This window comes from Triticum dicoccoides, chromosome 7A, assembly GCF_002162155.2.
Source record: "Triticum dicoccoides isolate Atlit2015 ecotype Zavitan chromosome 7A, WEW_v2.0, whole genome shotgun sequence".
NCBI classification, from domain to species: domain Eukaryota; kingdom Viridiplantae; phylum Streptophyta; class Magnoliopsida; order Poales; family Poaceae; genus Triticum; species Triticum dicoccoides.
In genome coordinates this window covers 680,237,241-680,257,171 of record NC_041392.1, presented here as the reverse complement: position 1 = coordinate 680,257,171, position 19,931 = coordinate 680,237,241, and the positions used below count along the sequence as shown (strand labels likewise).

The 19,931-nt window shown below is 40.5% G+C and overlaps 1 protein-coding gene across 2 annotated transcripts; it reads left to right on the top strand.

The window, feature by feature from the left end:
* Positions 1-3,665: 3,665 nt before the first annotated feature.
* LOC119328076 (DUF21 domain-containing protein At4g14240-like) lies at positions 3,666-13,110 on the top strand. Of its 2 annotated transcripts, XM_037601114.1 has the most exons (13): positions 3,674-3,992; positions 4,516-4,592; positions 5,340-5,423; positions 5,507-5,620; positions 6,668-6,751; positions 6,845-6,916; positions 9,126-9,193; positions 10,087-10,174; positions 10,260-10,333; positions 10,477-10,843; positions 11,668-11,714; positions 11,797-11,872; positions 12,757-13,110. In XM_037601114.1, exons 1-13 carry the CDS (start codon positions 3,701-3,703, stop codon positions 12,868-12,870), a joined length of 1,557 nt encoding a protein of 518 aa, XP_037457011.1. In that variant the 5' UTR covers positions 3,674-3,700; the 3' UTR covers positions 12,871-13,110. The 2 variants fall into 2 exon arrangements, with proteins under 2 accessions (XP_037457012.1, XP_037457011.1); XM_037601115.1 differs by lacking the exons at positions 11,668-11,714; positions 11,797-11,872; positions 12,757-13,110 and having other exon boundaries at positions 3,666-3,992; positions 10,477-10,598; positions 10,706-10,844.
* The last annotated feature ends 6,821 nt before the right edge of the window (positions 13,111-19,931 follow it).

Below are 19,931 nucleotides of genomic sequence, written 5' to 3'. Positions count from 1 at the left end.
TTTAATAGAGAACTGGAGCAAAGCATTAACACATAATGAATACATGAACTTCTCAAATTACAATCATCCCCGTAGAGTATCCCAGTAATTGTCACCTTGGGGTCTAGGGTTCAGAACAATAATAGGTGCATACAACTAGCAAGTAAAATCAAGAAACACAAATATATTCATGAAAATATAATAGGTTCAGATCTGAAATCATGTCACTCGGGTCCTAGTGACAAGCATTAAGCATAGCAAAGTCATAGCAATATCAATCTCAGAACATAGTGGAAAGTAGGGATCAAGCCCAAACAAAATGACAACGATTACATATGAAATCTCATCCAATCCCATCTATCTCTAGCATGCCTACAAAGGGATTACTCACACATGATTGTGAGCATCATGAAATTGTTGATGGAGAAGTGTTGGTGATGACGACGACGAATCGCTCTCTTCGAAGCCAAAAAATGCAATGAAAATTTTCTATGATTTTTTTTGGGTGGATGTGAATTTATAGTGTTGGAATCAGGTCAAAGCGGTGCCCAAGGGCCCCACACGGACAGATGGCGCGACCAGGGGGTGGCCGCGCTACCTGTCCATGCAGTTTCCTAGTGGGCCCTCTCTGGTACTTTTTGGCTCCGGTATTTTTTATTGCCACCTGCTGGCCCAGAAGCAGATCAATCATTTGTGACACAGGGGGGCCGTCGATACCAGAGAGGTTGTTGATTTTATTATGAGGTGATCATTTGCCCCACCTTTGCTCTGCACGGGCCTATATGCCTCATCTTACAATGCAGTTGATAAATGATCCATCTTCACCATGCCTCTAGACAAAATGCCACACATTAGAAATAAACATACATCTTTAGTTAACAATTGCAATTAGAGATGGTAAATGTTAGAATTGCCCCTAGACAATCACCAAAAAGCATGCATCCAGAACGATATCTTTCCTTTCCGTTCGGTCCCACCACTTCCATCGTAGGAGCACCACCATCTAACTGCCAGCCAGTCGTCCTCCTCCGCACAAGCGCAGACCCACCGTCCTTCTCCGCCGTCGGAGCTCCTTCGCCCAGGTGTCGGCCTACCGGCCTCCTCCTTTGAGCCACCGGTCGTTGGCCTCCTCTAACTCCGATGCTCCCCCACCAAGTTGCCGACCCATCACCCCCTTCCATCGCTAGAGCTCCCCCCAACGTGTCCACGTCCAGAGCTCCTTGAACCCATCTGGTCGTGTCCGCGATAACGACCAATTGTAGCCTCCCGGATCCAGGGAAAGAGAGGCCATCTAGGTGAGTTACCCCTACCCTTGCTCTACATCTCTACACGTGATGCCCCATGGGGATGGTTATTTCCCTGATTTGGACGAATTAGGGCTTGATATGTGACAAGGAGTAGAAATAAGGTGAACGCTACCTTGGTGGATGTATGTGATGGTCAAACAAATGATGCCCCTACAACTATCACCCCAATAACTCCCAATATAATGTTCATCACCATTCCCCCAAGCTTATAAAACAATTCTAGGCCAGTCATGAGAAGGTGAATTGATAACTTGCTTATTTTCATTAGTACATTTATTTTACTATTTGCATTCTCACCTAAAGGTGAACTTATAAATCAAACTGCTTGCTTTGGCAATGGCTGGCGGAGATGGTCAATCTTCGATGCACACGACCTCTCTAAGGCAAATGACTCCCAAGAGAACAACCACATCAACTCTCAAAAGGATAACCCTAAGGAAGAACAAGAGGAAGCTTTTGCATGTGAACTTGAGATTTGCTCTATTTTATGATATGTTTGTGATGTGTTGGGACTTGAAATTTTCTTTGTGATGTGTGGCTCTCTTTTGTGATGTAGAATGAAAATTGGAACTATGCAATGGGAAACTTCATCTATTTGTGTATGGCTAATGTGCCAAATTTGTTGGATATTAAGTATATACGCAATTTTCTCTGCTATAGCTTCTTCGAATTGGCTGAAATTTGAAAAGCACACCACTATGAATATACTAGTTTTTTTTTGTATTTTGTTTCGATTTTTCTGGGCAGTTCAAATTTTCACTCAAAATTTAAACAAATTTGGACAAAAATTTACAATCTCGTTTTCTCTTTGATACTTGTTTAGAATTGGCTGAAATTTGAATAGTACACTACTACAAATATACTTGGTTTTCTGTAATTTGTGAGATTTTTCTGGGTAGTTCAAATTTTTTGCCCAAAATTTAAACAAAATGAACATAAATTTGAAATCTTGTTTTCTCTTTGCTCGTTGTCCATAACTGGCTGAAATTTGAACAATAGACTACTATGATTATACTTTTTTTTATGTAATTGTTTTAGGATTTTCTAGGCATGCTAGTTTTTGTAATTAAAAAAAACATATTCATACGATTGCATGAGCCACTAACATACTTTTTTGTATAAGAGGTATTTTTTTCACCTCTCATTTCTATCATATGGTAAAGATACACCGTCAATATAAGTTTGTGTCATTTTGTACAAACAAAGATGCATGAGCCATGTTATCAATTGCGTTATAAGACAGGGGCATATGGGCCTAGGGTACAGTAAAAGTGGGGCAAACGGTCAATTGGCCCCAATGCCGGAGAGGCTGTCTGGTTTATTTAGATGCTCTTCTCAAACAAGGTGGAGGGCCCGGTGGGTAGTACCCATCGATGGTTGGCTCAAGCTTAATACAGGCGTAGCTGTAGACAACAATGGTGGACATGTAGCAGCAGGTGTGATAGCCCAGGATCATGTGGGAAGTTTCATGGCGGCGAGAATGGTAAAGCTCATTGGACTGACGAATCCATACTCTGCTGAGCTACTAGCTGTGTGGAGGTGGTCTACCTAGCAATGAAGAAGAACTGGCAGTATGTGACCATTGAAATAGACTGTCAAGCTATTAGAGAGGAATGGGAATATGAGGATTGTACGGTGGGGAGTTTAGTATTCAGAGAGATCAGATCATATCTCTCACACTTCCAGGGTTTTAGCATCCGACATGCTCGAAAGGAACCCAATGAGGCTGCTCAATGGTGTGCAAAGAAGGGTTTAGTTTCTTCCTCGTGTGTAACCGCATTTGATGCATGCCCTGATTTTTTGATTGCTGTTGTGCAATCTAATGTAAACCATCTTATTATTGAATAAAGTGTCGAGATGGTGGTTCTAAAAAAAGAAAGACCCTGATAAGCACCACACGTGTGGCACGAACATATGTCAACTCCGAACGTTTATGATGGCAATTTAGGAGCTATTTGGTTCTCTTTCACAGAAACCAGGCTGAGTGAGGCATGAATCTCAGGCGTCCGATTTTGGAGGCCTGAGGCTGAGATATGTGCCCGACAAAGGAGCTGCCTGATAGGCCTCCATCCAAACAGCCCCTTAGTGACACGAGGATGACAACTGTAGTTGTCAAGCATGAACATTTTTTTTAGATAGCAAGTTTTAGTTTATTATTTTGTTTGTTTTTTATTTTGAGATGACAACTTTATTTAGTTGTAAAAAAGTCAGAGCGCTTCATTTGAAAAGAAGTTGAAAAAAAAAGTTTTATTCGGAGACGAGTTGTGGGGCGCACCATTTCCCCATCACGGCAGGCAAGTTTGATAGCTGCACCTGTAAAAGACTTGTGGTGGTGGTTGGACCGAGCAGGACAGCAGGGCTGCATTCGTGTTCTTCTCTCTCGCCCACATTGAGAGCAGAGGCCGTAGGCCCGGATGTCGTCCGCCGGGAGGGCGAGGGCCGCGAGCCTGGCGGCGGTGGCGGTGCGGATGGTGGTGGGGGCGGCGGCGCGGCCCGCGCCGAGCGCGGCGCTGATGATGGCGGCGGTGCGGGGGGAGGACACGGAGTTCGGGACGGCGTTGTGGTGGGCGTACGCGGCCTTCTCCGCCCTCCTGGTGCTGCTGGCCGGGATCATGTCGGGGCTCACCCTGGGCCTCATGTCGCTCGGCCCCGTGGATCTGGAGATCCTCATGCGCAGCGGCACCGACGCCGAGAAGGCTCAAGCCGGTAAGATCCCCAAACACCCGCCTCCTCCGCTCCGTCGGAACAAGGGCTGGGCTGGTCGCCGCCGGAGAGGGGCGGGCCCGTGCCGGCGTGCGGGGAGGTGTGGATTGGATTAGATAGGAGTCAGCTGCCCTTGTCCATTCCCCCGGCGGCGGAAAATATCGTGCGTGGGGCCTACGGCTGGATAGTTGGACCAGACGCCCTCCTCTTCCCGTTATCTGTTCCATAATTTCCATTCCTCAGTCTCACATTAGGACAAAACATCAGTCGTCTTAGGTAATTATATTACATTACACATCTCTATCTGGACATCTCAGAGTTCATGTGTCAGGTTCTACAAAAGTTATTTCTAATGGCAACAATGATGCCGCTTATTTACTGTTACTAGCTAAGTGCTGCATCTTTCAGCACCATTTATTGAATGTTCGACTGATGCAAATAAACACGGCTCATCTCCTTTACCCGATTGGCATTTTCTGTTGCTGTTCCTGTTTAGGTTACTGATGAACTATTATGTTTGCTGCAGCCGCGATCCTTCCGGTTGTAAAGAAGCAGCACCAGCTTCTTGTCACTCTGCTGCTGTGTAATGCTTGTGCCATGGAGGTACGTAATTTTGGTAGCATTGTCTGACACTTACCGCATTGCTTTGCACCCCATGGATATGGCTGAAACAGTGCTAGTTTCGTTTCAAGTTTCTAGCTCGGGCACTCGAAAAGTTATCGACCTTGAACACCTTGTTCACTTTTGTCTGTATTAAGTCACATCGCTGCACGATTTCTGGTATATGATCATTCTACATGTGGGAGTCAGTATTTGCATGTGTTATACTTTTAAATGTTTGCATTCTTTTGAAGAGAAAAGAGATGTTAGTTCTGTGTTAGTGCCTTATGAAGTTTAGATTATCATGCTTTGCATCCAATATAAATTTACTCTGAAGCGATTTACTTGGGAACGTAGTCATGTACCAAAATGGCGTAGCTATGATTTACTTGAGAATGTACCAAAAAGGCGTAGCTAAATTAACATATTGCCGAGCATTCATGTCAGTATCAGTGCTAACTGCTAAGTGATTTCATAACATTCATGTCAGTATCTTTGCTTGCCCCATTGGTATAGTTGGTCAGCTCTGCACTATGGATCTTCAACTTCAATATTTGCAAACTTTTCCCCGCCTTACGCGTGGTACTTTCTCCTAGTTTAGGTGACACACATGTGTATGTTTTTTCTGTACTTCATTTCTGAATTGTTGAGCTGTTTGTAGACAGAGAATCCATTCTTCTCTCGTGTCTTTTTTGTGTTATTTTGTTTTAACCAGTGGCTCTTCTGCTTACTTCTTTGCGTCCTTTTCAGGCTCTCCCTATATTCCTTGACAGGATTTTCAATCCTGTTCTTGCTATTATATTGTCAGTGACTTTTGTTCTTGCCTTTGGGGAGGTAATGCATCTTATGTCCAAGCATTTATATTTCTGTTACCAGCCCACAGATTATCTGATTGATCATTACATTTCGACAACCAGGTTATACCTCAAGCAATATGTACTAGGTATGGGCTGGCAGTGGGTGCTAGCTTTGTCTGGCTTGTACGCATCGTCATGGTCATTGCCTATCCTATTGCTTACCCGATTGGGAAGGTAAATCATCAAAGTCACATTACTCAGTATCCTTTGAAGCTTCTCCAGTGGCCTAGATTTTGAATTCCAATGAATTAGACTATTATTATGAGGCTTGGGCTCACTGCTCCTTGGTGCCATTGTCGATTGACAAGGTCATGAAGTGATATTTTGGTTACACTTTTCTAATTAGGTGATTCTGGTAACATGCGTGCGAGTGATTTCTTGTTTCTATTCTTATTTAGCCCTGCCCCTCATAGCTGGTATTCAGATTATCATAGATATCCATTGTTGCTTTACATTCCATTTCAGCCACCTGGTTGGTTTTTATATGCTGAGCTAACACAAACTTTAAATATCTTACGAAAGAACATGTAGTTCTATTTATTTATTTGGTGTTGTATGTTGGGACTTGAACTAGTGCTGCCGGATGTCTCGAGAAAGAAAAACTTAGTTACTAGAAATTGTAGGTATGACCCATGTCTGCGTGGTGCAAAAGAATAATAGAAGGTAGTGCTTGCTAGTTATGGTTCTCTACTAAATAGGGTGTTATTGGTGGTTTTAAAGAGTATCTTACAATTTCCAGGCATTTGTTTCCAGTCAGAAAAATGAATCCTTCTGAAGTCCATCCATGTTATAATATTTAGGTCTTTCTTAATGCCTTGCATTAGTTTGGTGATGCTAATTTTCTCCTGGGAAAACGACCGTCAGCAGTTAACTTTTGTGTCCAAGCATATTTAGTGAACGCCCCTTGCTGTAGCTGCCTAGCTTGTATCAAGGTTTCTGTAGCTAAGAGCCATCCACAATCTGTTTGTACCCTTTTGTTCTATTTCAAACAAAAAATATGTAGTGTTCATGCATGATTGAAAAATTGCAATTAATGTACACGGCTCATGCAGTAATTAAATACAAATGTTGTAGATTAATGTAGCATCTTTTTTACCCTTTAGTAAATTGACATGGAATAGTATGTAACCTTATCTGTATAAATTTTTTGTTCAAAGTTTAACCTTGATATGATTTATCTATTGGTGACTGAAGTGGTTGACATTTTATATTGCCCCACAGCTCCTAGACTTTGCTCTTGGGCATGAATCTGCGCTTTTCAGGCGAGCTCAATTGAAAGCTCTTGTTTCTATCCATAGCAAAGCGGTAATATGCTTTTAACATGTAACCTTATAAGAAGTATGCACTTGTAGTCTTGTACCCATGTTATCTCACAGTTAATTGCCTCTCTCATGGCAGGCTGGTAAGGGTGGAGAGCTTACCCATGATGAGACTACAATCATAAGTGGAGCGTTGGACTTAACTGAAAAGGTGTGCATCATCTTCATAGTTTTGGTCCTAACCTGTTTTTCACGAGGGAATTGAGGATTTGCCCCATAGTTGAGGTGACTTTGAGGATTTGCTCGACTTTATATAATCTTTGCCATATCAACCTCAGTTTGGGCACTTGGTTCTTTCTCTTCAAGAATGAAAGGAGCGAGGTGCTACCCCCCGCGGTCTTGCATAGCGCTATTTGTACGTACTTATTTGTTTTACTAGAACAAAATCTCAGGGTTTCCTCTACAGTTTTCAGCAAAAAACTATTCTGTACTGGGAGTTCAATAAGGTAGAACATAGTAATGTAAAGGAGGACAGATCCTCTTAGGCACATCAACTATGGGGCAAATCAATGTTTCCTTTTGGTATCACATAGGCATAAACTGAAGTACGATTAATAGTTCTTATAAAATTTCAGGCCTTTGGTTTTTCACCTTCCCATTTATTTATAGCAACCAAACTACACGACTTGTAGACTTACTCATAAATGGAAAGTAGGAGAACGAATCAAACATGAATTTGACTCACGTATGCATTGCATGTAGGCAAACTTGGATTGGAAACCATGTTTTCAATTCAGAGACTACTACAGAAGCTGTGGATTATTTCCAAAATCTAAATCCAAACTTGTCTACTCCACCAACTCGACCACGACAAGTCTAATTGTCAAGCCAGATTGTTTGCCATAATCTCCCCCTAATTTTGACTTGTTCTCTTTATAGGCACAACTCATTATTACATACCAAACTAGCAATTTTGTTGAATACACCATCCGCTCCGTGCGCAATACATGCTAGCAGCCAACTAATCATATAGCGTCACCTAGAGACATGTCATTGAATACACCACTCGCTACTCATTTGAACTTGATCTTCTTGCGATACACACAGATGACAACTAAACTAAGAAAAAGTAAAAAATAAACAATATGCATACTCTAACATAATTCAAAAAATACCACAACCCTTAACCTTGCCGTGCATTCACCATCAGAGCAACACATGTGCATCAACAACATGCGTCTTATGGGATTAGCCTCTGCCTTCATCTTCTGTTATTTTTTGATTGCGGCCATGTCGTTTGATGTTTTCAAACTCCTGACAATGTCACCTTGGAGGCCGGAGGATTAGGCGTGTGAGGTGACTCCCTCAGATCCATCCCTAATCTTCAAGCCCTTGGAGGCCTTTCCCCTTGAGTTCTATTCAAGTGAGATTGAATGGTTACATTCTCGCGGGGAGTGGGGGTGGGGTGGGTGGTGGTTGTGGTTATATACGCTAGCTGTCCTTGACAAATGACCAAGGCTATCCAGGGGTAGGGTGGGTGGTGCTGGTGGTTGTGGTTATATAGGCTAGCGGTCCTTGACAAATGACCAAGGCTACCCAGGGGTGTGGTAGCTTTTACCTTGGCAATTTGCCATGTAAGACCAGGCAGGATCCCTGGTCGAATTAGCTATTCCTACAACAATTTTGTAATTGAAATTTGAACTGATTTTCAAACCATATATCTGGAGCTTTGCAAAATTAACAAATATTTGGCATACTTGGTCGGCGGCAGAAATTTGGCTGACCAAAATTGTGGCACATTACATTTGACAACTCTAAAACTTGTCGAAAATCGCCAAGTTTTCAGAGGTGGGCTAGGTAAGTTGGTGGCCATACCACTTAGTAGCCAAAATTTTGGTCTGCCTAAATATTGGGAAGCCAATTTTGTTGTACCAAACCAAGCAACCTCATTGTTACCACTTGAAAAAAACTGATTAAGGGGCACAATTGGCAACCGAAATTGAAATAAACTTGGTAGTTGGCATAAAACTAGATGTTGGTTGACTTATTGTTTCTCGATGTAGCTGCATCATTTTGCTTTTGGGGGAGACGAAAGCAAACTTAGCTATGATTCTCTTTTGTGTTCTTCTATTAGCATTTAACAATGTGTAATATCCCCAATAATCATGCCTGCACGTGAGGCTTCCAGCTACGAAGCATGGTTCTCATCCAAAACTAGTTTAATATACATGGAAAGGCTTGAGCAGTCAACAATAGTGTGCTTCTTCTTTCTTTGTATTGAGTTCAGGATGAGGTGCCTCAGTTTCATTTATGAAGCAAATATTTTTGTTACGATTTCACAGTGTAGTGCTTCACTGTGAATCAGAACTCAATTTTATATAGTTGACTTCAGCTGAAAACTCATTTTATTGTGTATGTAGACCGCCGAAGAAGCTATGACACCTATTGAATCAACTTTCTCTTTAGATGTGGACTCCAAGTTGGATTGGTAAAAATGCATTTCCATTTGGTAGACCATTATCTGAATGGTGTTCCTTATTACCATTGATCTAATGGTTCTCTTGTTGCGTTTTGCTATTCTTTTCCCAATTCTTTGCTTTCCTCATGCTAGATAAATACCCATGAGTTTCTATGGAGAAACACATGTACTATGTTAGCGTTGCTCAAAATATATTCCTCATCCTAGGAAAATAATGATACGCATGTTACCAAGGTCTAAGAACATGTGTATTTGTTATGAGCTTCTATGCCTAAATATATACACGTAAATGTGTGGTAAATATGTAGAGAACACTTTATACAATTGGGTGATACAAACACGCTAGAACTAGGTAAACATGCTATGTATATACTATACATAGCTAACAACCCCCTTTTCAAAATCAGGTGAATCAGACACAGTTAGTTTGATCAACTGAAGCAAGCTCTGAAGGCACATACTCAAGACTAATAACTTGATCATGTACTTGTGACTGTGTATCAAGCATCAACACTTGTGACTGTGATTCTGGTCAGTGTGTCTATGCTTATTGATGGCAGATAACAAAGTTGAATCATATTAGTTTCAGATTCGTTGAAGTATTAAGTCCTTCAGTTGAAAGGTTGCAATGAGCAGTTTGCATTGTCCATCGGTGCCATTTTCTGCTTCTAATTGTGTTGGTTCTTCTAGCAAGCATATTCCATTGATCCTGATTGAACTCCCTTAGTTCTCTATCTGTGGTTCTATACTTCGGTGATGTAATCATTTTAAAGTTTGACCTAGATATTATAATTAACAAACAGTTGTGAATAGTATATATCGAGAGGACTCCGCTATGCAACTTTTGACATGCTTATCACATACTGTTATTTATAGTGAACCTTCTTTACTTGTATTTACAGGGAAACAATTGGTACAATTCTTGCCCGGGGCCACAGCCGTGTACCTGTGTATTCAGGAAACCCTAGAAATGTTATAGGTCTCCTGTTGGTAGGTAAAAAATATGCTATGGAGAATTACCCGGTGATCTTTTTTATGTACTTTACTAACTTAGATCCATTTAAATATTATTTAGGTCAAAAGTCTTCTGACAGTTCGTGCTGAAATAGAGACGCCAGTTAGTGCTGTTTCCATTAGGAGGATTCCAAGGTATATACCCAATTCTATTTAAATATAAATTGGGAAACATCTCTTTCAAAATGTGATACAATGGAGTGTCCGTGTTGCTCTATTAGTAGTACTAGTGTATAAACTGTTCTGACATACAATTGGTAAATATTAATCTCTCCCAGGGTTCCTTCAGACATGCCTTTGTATGATATACTGAACGAGTTTCAGAAAGGAGGTAGTCATATGGCTGCTGTTGTGAAGGCAAAGCCTAAGAATGCACCACCTCATGATAAAACTGAACCTGGTATGGAGTCAGCTGGGGCAACACAAGTGACTGCACCCTTGCTAGCCAGTACTGATGAAAGGGTGGATACTATTATTGTTGATACTGAAAGACAACAGAACATGCAGGTTAATAGAAATAAAGCCCACTCGATGCAGCCGAATGATACACCGTCAAATGCACTGGCTCAGTTATCAGAGGATATGGATAATGGTAGTGTCATTGGTATCATCACACTGGAAGACGTATTTGAAGAACTCTTGCAGGTAAGATGTAAACACACTAAGTTGCTCTTCTTTGGAAGGTAGTGTTGCCATTTTTCTGGTGTATGGTGGACAACTGCATTTGGAATTTAGGAGCAGAAAAACACAGTACATATGGAGTAAACTGTAACAATAGAGATTAGGTGCATAAATTTCAGCCTTTGTCTTGCAACCACCAATTTAACTCTACATTGTTCATTAAACAACCAAAGTTTTGTTTCTCAGGGAGAGAGATACACTGTTTTCGCGATAATTTACATAATTCGGTGTAATCATTTTGGCAAATCGAAAAAATAGAGATCATGTTTGAACTCGTTAAGCATACATTTCGTTTCTGCATATGGCCAACTTGTGCACGTAACACAATTAAATATGAACCATGCTCTCTTCTTCCATCCAACATTTTTAACTTTCTCTGTCATGATAATGGAATTAATTGTGTTGCCATGATAATGGAAAAGCTTGTTGTGGAAATCAATTTTGCTATGCATATACTCTTCATCTCCTTCGTCCATTTACCCAACACATGACGTACTAAATCTCTAACCACATATGTACTCACATTGCCAGTTATTTTTTATTATTCTCAAAAAGTTGGAATTGTATATCTACACTAAGGTGATAAATTGGTCAACGTACTACATAACCACCTCTAACCAGATCTATAATCAGATTGCCATGTCTGTTTTGATTGTTTCTGAAAAGCTCTAGCCTTGTTATTATAAGTCTGGGCTTTCAACTGGAAGTGTCATATTTATTAAGTTCTTAGTTTTGATTCAATTCAAACTTTTTGAGTTCCTCACCATCCTGACTTTTGGAGTTTACAGGAGGAGATAGTTGATGAGACGGACGAATATGTTGATGTCCATCAAAGGTATGTCTCATCCTTCCTGGAGCTACCTGCTCCTGGCATTCTTCAAGTGATACTGTATGCAACTTAATTCCCTCCCTCACAGGATCCGAGTGGCTGCTGCAGTCGCTGCATCAGCAGTTGCAAGGGTTCCATCTTATCGAAAATTATTGAGTCAAAAGGCAAGTTTCCACTTTTATTTATGATGCAAGCTGATTAACAAAATATACATGAATATCTTGCATGATATGTTATCCTATCACAGATTTTTCTTAATTTTGATCGTTAGAGATGATACTATAAAATTTTGTGGATAGCGAGGGTAGGTATGATATGAATACAAATCTTGTTATCTTGATTTCGCTGCTGTTTGTTTGTCCAGTAGGAAACTGCTCACAAGATTTAGACAGAAAATTTCCTTCAGTTTGACTTTTTCGTCGACATTCCCAAACTATTGAATTAGCTGGTTTTAACATTTAACATAAACTTCAATGATAGGCTTCCGGCAAAGTTTATGAGCTGTGATGATTATCTTTAAATCACCGCCTAACTTGTTTTGCAACAGTTAAATTGTAGTTAGAGGCTTAGTAAGAAGTACTCCCTCCGTCCCAAAATAAGTGACTCGACATTGTACTAACTTTGTACTATGGCTAGTACAAAGTTGAGTCACTTATTTTAGGACGGAGGGAGTATGTGTATACCCTATTACTTAGGTCTAGTCTCTAGTGCGATCTTCTGAACAGATGCTGCCTTTCTTGCCTCGCCGGACCAGATGTAATAAAATCCCAAATATTTGTGGAGGCTGGCCAGTCCAATTCACCCTCTCTTAATTACAAAGATAGACTTGCCCAATGTTGTCTAGAATTCAGTCTCACCCAAACCCATGCTCCTGTATCTATCTCATCTTTGCTGAGATGCTGGTTTTAGTCCAATCTGTATTAACAGTGACGTAGCCTTTTCGTCTTGTTTTGAAGATTATGGTTGTTCCTAATAACAGTTTTGTCCGTGCTTCCATGAATTTCTGGTGGAAGTCCCTTAGATGTTCAATCTTTTGCATTTCCTTCAGGGTGCACAGGGACAGGGTCAGCCAGGGCAACAGCCTACCGGAATTCTGAAGAAACCTAGTGGTGATTCAAACAAGTCAAAAAATAAAGTGAGCCTTGTTGAGCCTCTTCTATAAAACGGGAGGTAATTTTAGATGTATCACATCAATGTAAAGATGGAAGAACACAGGGGTATTGGGAAACTTTTTTCCGTTCTTGCAATCTTTGGCAAGCAATAAATACAAGCGAACTTGCTCTGTAAATTTCAAGTACAGCAACGTTTGATGACCACTTTTGAAACCATTGATCACTGAACCATAAACACAAAACTGATTGGAATGCTGACCGTGGAAACTTGGAACGGCGGTATATAGTAACATGGTGGGTGAATCCTTTTTTCTTCTTCTTCTGAGATCAGTGAATCCTATGCGGTGCATGCTGCTTGGAACGATGACCATGGGCAGGGTTGCGCGGATGTTGGGCTGCCCCATTTGCTGTCAAAGTGATTTTTGTGATTTCCCTTTTCCTCCAGTGATTCTTCCGGTTTCTTCTTTCTGGGTTTTCCTTTTCCTTTTTTTCATGGGTTTCTTCTGAATTTTAACTGTTTTTTTAGAAAAAAGCACAAACATCTTTAGAAACTCATGAAGGTTTTTAAACTATTCAGTAACACATCTTGAAATTTCTGATCAATTTTGTAACTTGTGAACATTTTTTAATACACCGTGAATATTTTTATAGTACATGGTGAACATTTTTAAGACGTGTTCATGTAATTAAGTATCGATGAATGTTTTCAAAATATCTATGAACTTGTTCAATTTTTCATTTTTCACAATATGATTTCCCCCTGTTTTAAAACTTACTAACATTAAAAAACCTATGAAATAAGAACATTTATTTTTCATGAAAGAAATAAAAAAACTGGTGAGCTGAGCTGAGCTGTTGGTTTCCTTGTAAGTCTTAACACACGGAATAGAAGATCTCAACATGGTGGAGTAAGAATTTCAATTTTTTTTTTAAAAAAGGAAAACATGGTGGAGTAACACTAATAGGCTGGCGCACGCCAATTTTGTGCCTCCAGGCCGAAACATTTGTGATCCTTGGCCGGGTCATACTCCGTATTTCTTTGAGCCAACAAATCATGTGAAATCTCTCCTGCTTCAAATATGTAAGAATACACTCTGCATGATCCAAACGCAAGTCCAGTGAGAACTTGAACTTTCACAAAGATTCAACTAGTGTATTGTAAAATTCCACTATAACACCCCAATTCGGTTCTGCAAATCAGACACGAACAAGGTCTCCTCTTGCAAGCAAAGGAGTTGTCGAGGCACACCGACGCTCGTGGATTTTCTAAGCTAGCTTATGCATATGAAAAGTAGGAAAGGCTTCAGATCCTAGACTGCGAAATAAAATTAACTTCAATACCTTGGAGAGATTAAAAGTGGACCTTCGGTCAGTACCTTTTGCTCAACATAGCTCTATTTTCATTTTTTGGAAGATTACAAGAGTGTTATGTTTTCATTAAGAGAAAAAAAAACTTTGAAGTTACTATGCTCCCAGGAAATGGGGCGCTCTCCGTGCTCTGGGTTATTTGGTCATTTCTTTCTCCACGTGACATTCGTTTGACCGTTGTTTCCCTCGCATGCCCCTGTTGTATTTGTGTCATTTGGTCGTATATGAAACATACCCATCGCCTATCGATGTCCTTATCTCTTCCCCTTGCTGCGCACATTCGTGGCCGCTCCTTATCTCTTTGTTTCTCATACGCTAAGAGCAAACTGATCTCCACAACCTCACCTGCCCCTCCCATGATGTGCAACACCATGGATTCACGGTTTCGCGGCAATCTCCAACCTCCCTCGCCCCTCCGCTGATATAGGGTTCAATGTATTCGCGGCTTTCTGCTCCGCCGGCAACAAAGAATGCAGCCAACTGAGGTCGCATGACATGCTTGAGAGGATTGGTATGGTCGATTAGGGGAGGGATGAATAGGTGACTAACAATTTTTATAGATGTATATCATATTTGATTACATGAAAACATGTGGGGCCATGGCTTTGAAATTAAAAGGAAATCTCGGTATAGTGTGTTGTTTTGTAGAACTTTTAATTACCGTAAGCAATTCATATGCCAATTATATTATAGTATGTTGGTATATATGCTGAACATACTATGTGCGCCAGGATAGCTTTGATGTAATCTTTTGGCTGATTACAAATTGCAATGCAGAATCATTTATATTTTTCAAGTTATTCCATTGCGTGTTCTATTTTGTGTGAAACAAATTATGGTATGTGCTAAGCAAAATGATATTATTTCTTAGATGATGAAGTTATCAATACAATGTGGATCGGAATTCTCATGTTATTTACCTACTGATTTTGGTAGAACAATATGTAGAGTATGACCCACATAACAAGAGAAAGCTTTGAGGCACAATGGCTTTTGAGAAACCGCGCGGCAAAGTGCGCTTTTGCTTCTAGTTTGATTCATATCTGACGGAGGAGAATCGTAGCGAAATGGAAACACCTTTTGTATCGTGTGTCCTGTGCCCGACTCCTGGATTTTTTGGACCTTGATAAGTCTCACATGTGTGGCTGAAGGAGGTCGGGTCGAACGTCCTTCTAGCCACCCATTATGACACATCAGTCTTTTTGTTTTTTCACACATGCATGCAAACAGGAAAAAAAGATGATGTCAGCGGAAATCTTTTGGGTTTTTCAAACTTTATAATATTTTACCTATTAATTGAAAATTTTGATTGAAAATCCATTTTCATCATTAAATTCATCGCGACGAAGACTTCAAAACTAGATCCCATATCCATATGTATATTTGTTGGCGGCAAAAGGTGCCATGTCTATTGCACATAAATTGCCATGTTGTTTACATTGAAGTTGCCATGATATGTTTAAAAAATGTGACTAAAATTTGCCATGAACCAAAAACTAAAATTGCCATGGTGAATTACTTAAATTTGCCATGATACATGCACTAAAATTTGCCATGGTTCATACAAAAAATAATTTCCATGGTCAAAATACTACAATTGTCATGACCTATAAACTAAAGTTGCCATGATCTATAAACTAAATTTCACACGATCCATGAATTAAATTTGCAGTGGTTAATTACTAAAAATTGCCATGGTTAATTAATAAAATTTGTCGTGAAAAGTAGTTTAAATACAATGGTAGCTTTAAATCTAGAAAAAAATAGATGAAACATATCGTGACAACTTTATTGTAAACACTATCACAACTTTAGTGTAATATCTTGGCAACTTTTGGTCCAAATAAAGTCGTCGAAACATATCAATATGGTATCTAATTTTGAAGATCTCGCCAAGATGGATTTAATGATGAAAACAAATTTTAATTAGATTTTTTATTTGAGAGATAAAATATTTTTAAGTCCGAAAACTAAAAAAAGATTTCGATGATGTCATATGTTTGATGTGGCAAAATAGATGGTAATAAAGGCTTTTGGATCATGTTGCTTCATGCCACATGTGTGACACTTATCATTTTTTTTACATTTGTAGACCTTGGTGCAACAGAAATGACAAAAACACACCCCTCTGAGTAGAATTATAAGAAATGCCTTGGCGGAAGAAGCTAACGACATGTGTAAGATTCCGAGTTAAGCTGTGGTGCGAAGTACCTGCATGCATCTTGCATGGGGGATGCTGCTTTCCGACTCGCCGCATGGCGGAAGGGGATGTGCCAGGGGCAGCAGCGCCTGCGCTGCATGGCCCTTCCGCCTTGAGGCCTGCCGCGAGCATGTACAAGCAACCTACTGGATCGATCATTTCTGGACACACACAAGATACCAGATCATCTTCCTGTCTTCATGACGGTGATGACGGCGCTGAACAAAGAAGCTTGAGACCCTTCCCCAACAAGGTGTTCGACTTCATGGTTTGGGATGGATTTAGAAATCTCAAGAGAGGGTGACGTGGCGGCTGCAGCATCCTCGGGCTCCGTCGTTGCGATGATGTTTGCTCCAGCGCCGACGCAGAGCTTGGGAGGTAGTCCAGGAGCGCATGTAAATTGCGCTTTACATCGGTGGCATCTGAAAAATGATGGATCGTGTGTTGGGTATGTGATTCGTAGCTGACAGGTATGGTTTTCCTCTTCGACATCTCTGTCGAGAGGAGGTGCCAAATCTGAATTTCGAGGCGTGTCCGTGGTGTTGCCCCAGTCTGATTCATTCAATGACAATGTCTTAGCCTTTGATGAGCCACTTTGCATGCCCGTAAAGCTGCATATCAGCGAGGGAGCCGCGTCGTGCTCGGGTTGAGAAGGTGATCCGTCATATTTTTCTTTGATGGCTGCTATGATGGTGCCGGAGACATGTAACAAGCGTTGATGTCAAGCTCAGAAAACTATTCAGTCTTGATTGTACTTTTTCTTCTTGGTTAATGATCTTTTGCGCAAAGGTTAATGTTCTGCCGTCTTTTTAGTTTTGTCAGATTAGTATCTACATGACTTTTATTATAATTTTTATGATATGAATGAGACACATATTATCAAACATAAAATACACAACAAGGTTGGCGCCTTAACGCGCGTACTCGGTCCCCGGGACGCACATACGCGATGCTAATCGCTTCGATCTGTTCCGGCAGAACTCACGCACACGAGAAAACGGGGACGCGATTGGCTTTGCAACGCTCCTGTGTTTCGCAATACGTAATGTAAGAAAATCACACTCCAGAGGTGCAGGTGCGAGGGGGCAGCATGGCCACATGACCGGGAGGAATTTAGATGGGGAAACGGGTGGTATCCATGCATTCTTTGGCTCGCTTTCTGGAGCAATGCACGTCCAAAGATGCCAAGTACGGTACAAACACGTCCGACTTACTGTAGCTGACGACCAAAACAACCACAAACACCGTCGTCAAGCGAGGAGCGAGGACCGATGACCGACCATAGGGGCCAATTTCACCGCACGAAGGTGACACCGACTACTTAATTGTCTGTAATAGTGATTTGCTAATTTACTGTGTCCAACGGTTGCACACCGGCTTCGCTTCTTTTCCAAAAGACCCAAGAGTTTATAGAAAGTTGCAGAGAAGACTCTGAAAAATTGTGAAAAAAGCTCAATAATTTTGGAGAGAAAAAAAGTTTACCAATGAATTCTGAAAAGTCAACAAAAATCACTTGGACTCGGAGGAAAAATAAGGAAACTTCCAAGAAAAGCGACTTTTTTTTGTGGCTTCCTCTTTTTCACCCCTTCTCCGAAAGAAATCCTTCCACTCAGCTCATTGCCGACCTGGTTTCTGCTAGAAGATTGAAGATTTCTCTACTCAAGAGCAATGGACATCAAATGCCGTAAATACGAATAATTCAAAGGAGAAGTGAAGATCACATGAAAATTTGACCCGCAACCACGACAACGACTATGGTGACTACGACTCAAAGGGGCTCTTATTGAGGAAATAGCTAGTGCAGATTTATATGTACAAGAAAGGGATTCTCCCACGTCCCCAACAAAAAAAAACAAGGATCACTAGTCGTCTACGTGTACCGTCTTACGTGCTATAAAAAATGGAGCAAGAACCATCCAAAGCTCTGCGATATGATATGATGTTCTCGTGAGACTTTAAAACCACTATTTTTTCATTGAGGAGCTTGCCTTCAAACATTGCAGTAACGTATCTCCAATAACAAATTTAAAGTTCAATAAAGAGTTACTAGCCGCTTTTCACAAAAAAAATAGTTACTAGCCGCAATCAAATAATATTTGGTAAACAGAAGGTTATTAAGAAAAAAAATCCACTCTTCTTTCCCAAAAGATGGATCCACCAAGTCGTCATACATCCATCTACACCAACTAGCGACCTCGAAATGTGAGAAGTTATTTTTAAAAGAGTGGACTAACAAGAGAACATTATGTTTTGAGCAATGCTCCACAGACGACCAAATTCAGATGATTGTGCACGATGATTAAATTCAGCCTTGGAATCTCGTCCTCCTCCTCTACAATGGCCGTTGGATTGTGGTTCGTCCATAGATCGCTCACACTATATAGTGTGTATAGCGGTTTCGTTATGTTTGTAGGAATAAATACAAACACCTCATCTCCTCCTTCCAACATGTACATGCATGCACACACTAGAGGACAAAAGCCGATGTCACACTAGATTCTCCTATTTTTAAAATTCAAATATTTTGTAGGTTAAACCATTGGCAGATTTAAAATTCATTTTCATCATTAAATCCATCATGGCGAAACTTCCGAAAGTAGATCATGTGTTGGTATGTTCAGATGACCTTTTAGGGTCCAAATATATCACATCTGGGCTAAGTAAGTTATCACGCTTGCGCTACGTAAACTACCATGATATTTGTGCCGAAGCTATCGGGGTATAAAAATGTTTCCCAACCTTCTCCCATATGCACATGCATGCATTAGAGGACAAAAAACTGATAAAATCCTAGATTATCCCTGTTTAAAAATTCAAATGTAGCTTAGACTTCGGTCCGATTCAAAATTTGTTGTTACCACTAAATTCGTCGCGACGAGACCTTTGAAATTAGATCTCATGTTGGTATGTTTCTGCGACTTTTTTTCGGGGTCAAAAGTTACCAAGGCCGAGGGTACGCAAGTTATCAGCCCACGATACGTAATTTACCACACTTTTACACATAAGTTACCGGGGTGTCCTCTGTCAAAGTTACCACGGTGTTGTACCTTACTTATCAGGTCTTCTGTGCATAAAGTACCATGTTGTTTACGAAAAAGTTACCGAGGTATATTTTTCTAGAATTTAGCATGGGTCAAGAGTTACCATGGCATTTGTAAGTAAATTATCAGGTATCCGGTGCGTAAATTATGTGCTATTTTCAAAAAAGTGATCGAGATATGTTTCAACAACTTTTTTTGATTAAAGTAAACACGGTGTATGTGTCAATCAGTTGAACCATATGAACTAGTGTGGAACATGCAAGAGAAAATGTTGAGCAAGCGTGAAAGGAAAAGTAATCGGTGGGAAAATAAATAGTGAGTATGTTGTTCAAATCTTCATCCACGCATTAATTTTGTTCATGAGAGAAAAGCCAATCAATCAGAACACTGAGAACATGTGGAAGGTAGAAAAAAAAACTTAGGAAACAACAGATTTAGCAGAAATTAAAGCATAGGGCCTCCTTCCATTGGACATGAGCAACGCCTTGCTGGATTCGTCCCT

Bases quoted from the DNA above. Each gene is read 5' to 3' on its own strand.
- LOC119328076 (XM_037601114.1), top strand. From the start codon at position 3,701: ATGTCGTCCGCCGGGAGGGCGAGGGCCGCGAGCCTGGCGGCGGTGGCG. The intron at 10,844-11,667 runs GTAAGATGTAAA...TGGAGTTTACAG, and splicing joins TATTTGAAGAACTCTTGCAG to GAGGAGATAGTTGATGAGAC. The intron at 11,873-12,756 runs GCAAGTTTCCAC...CATTTCCTTCAG, and splicing joins GAAAATTATTGAGTCAAAAG to GGTGCACAGGGACAGGGTCA.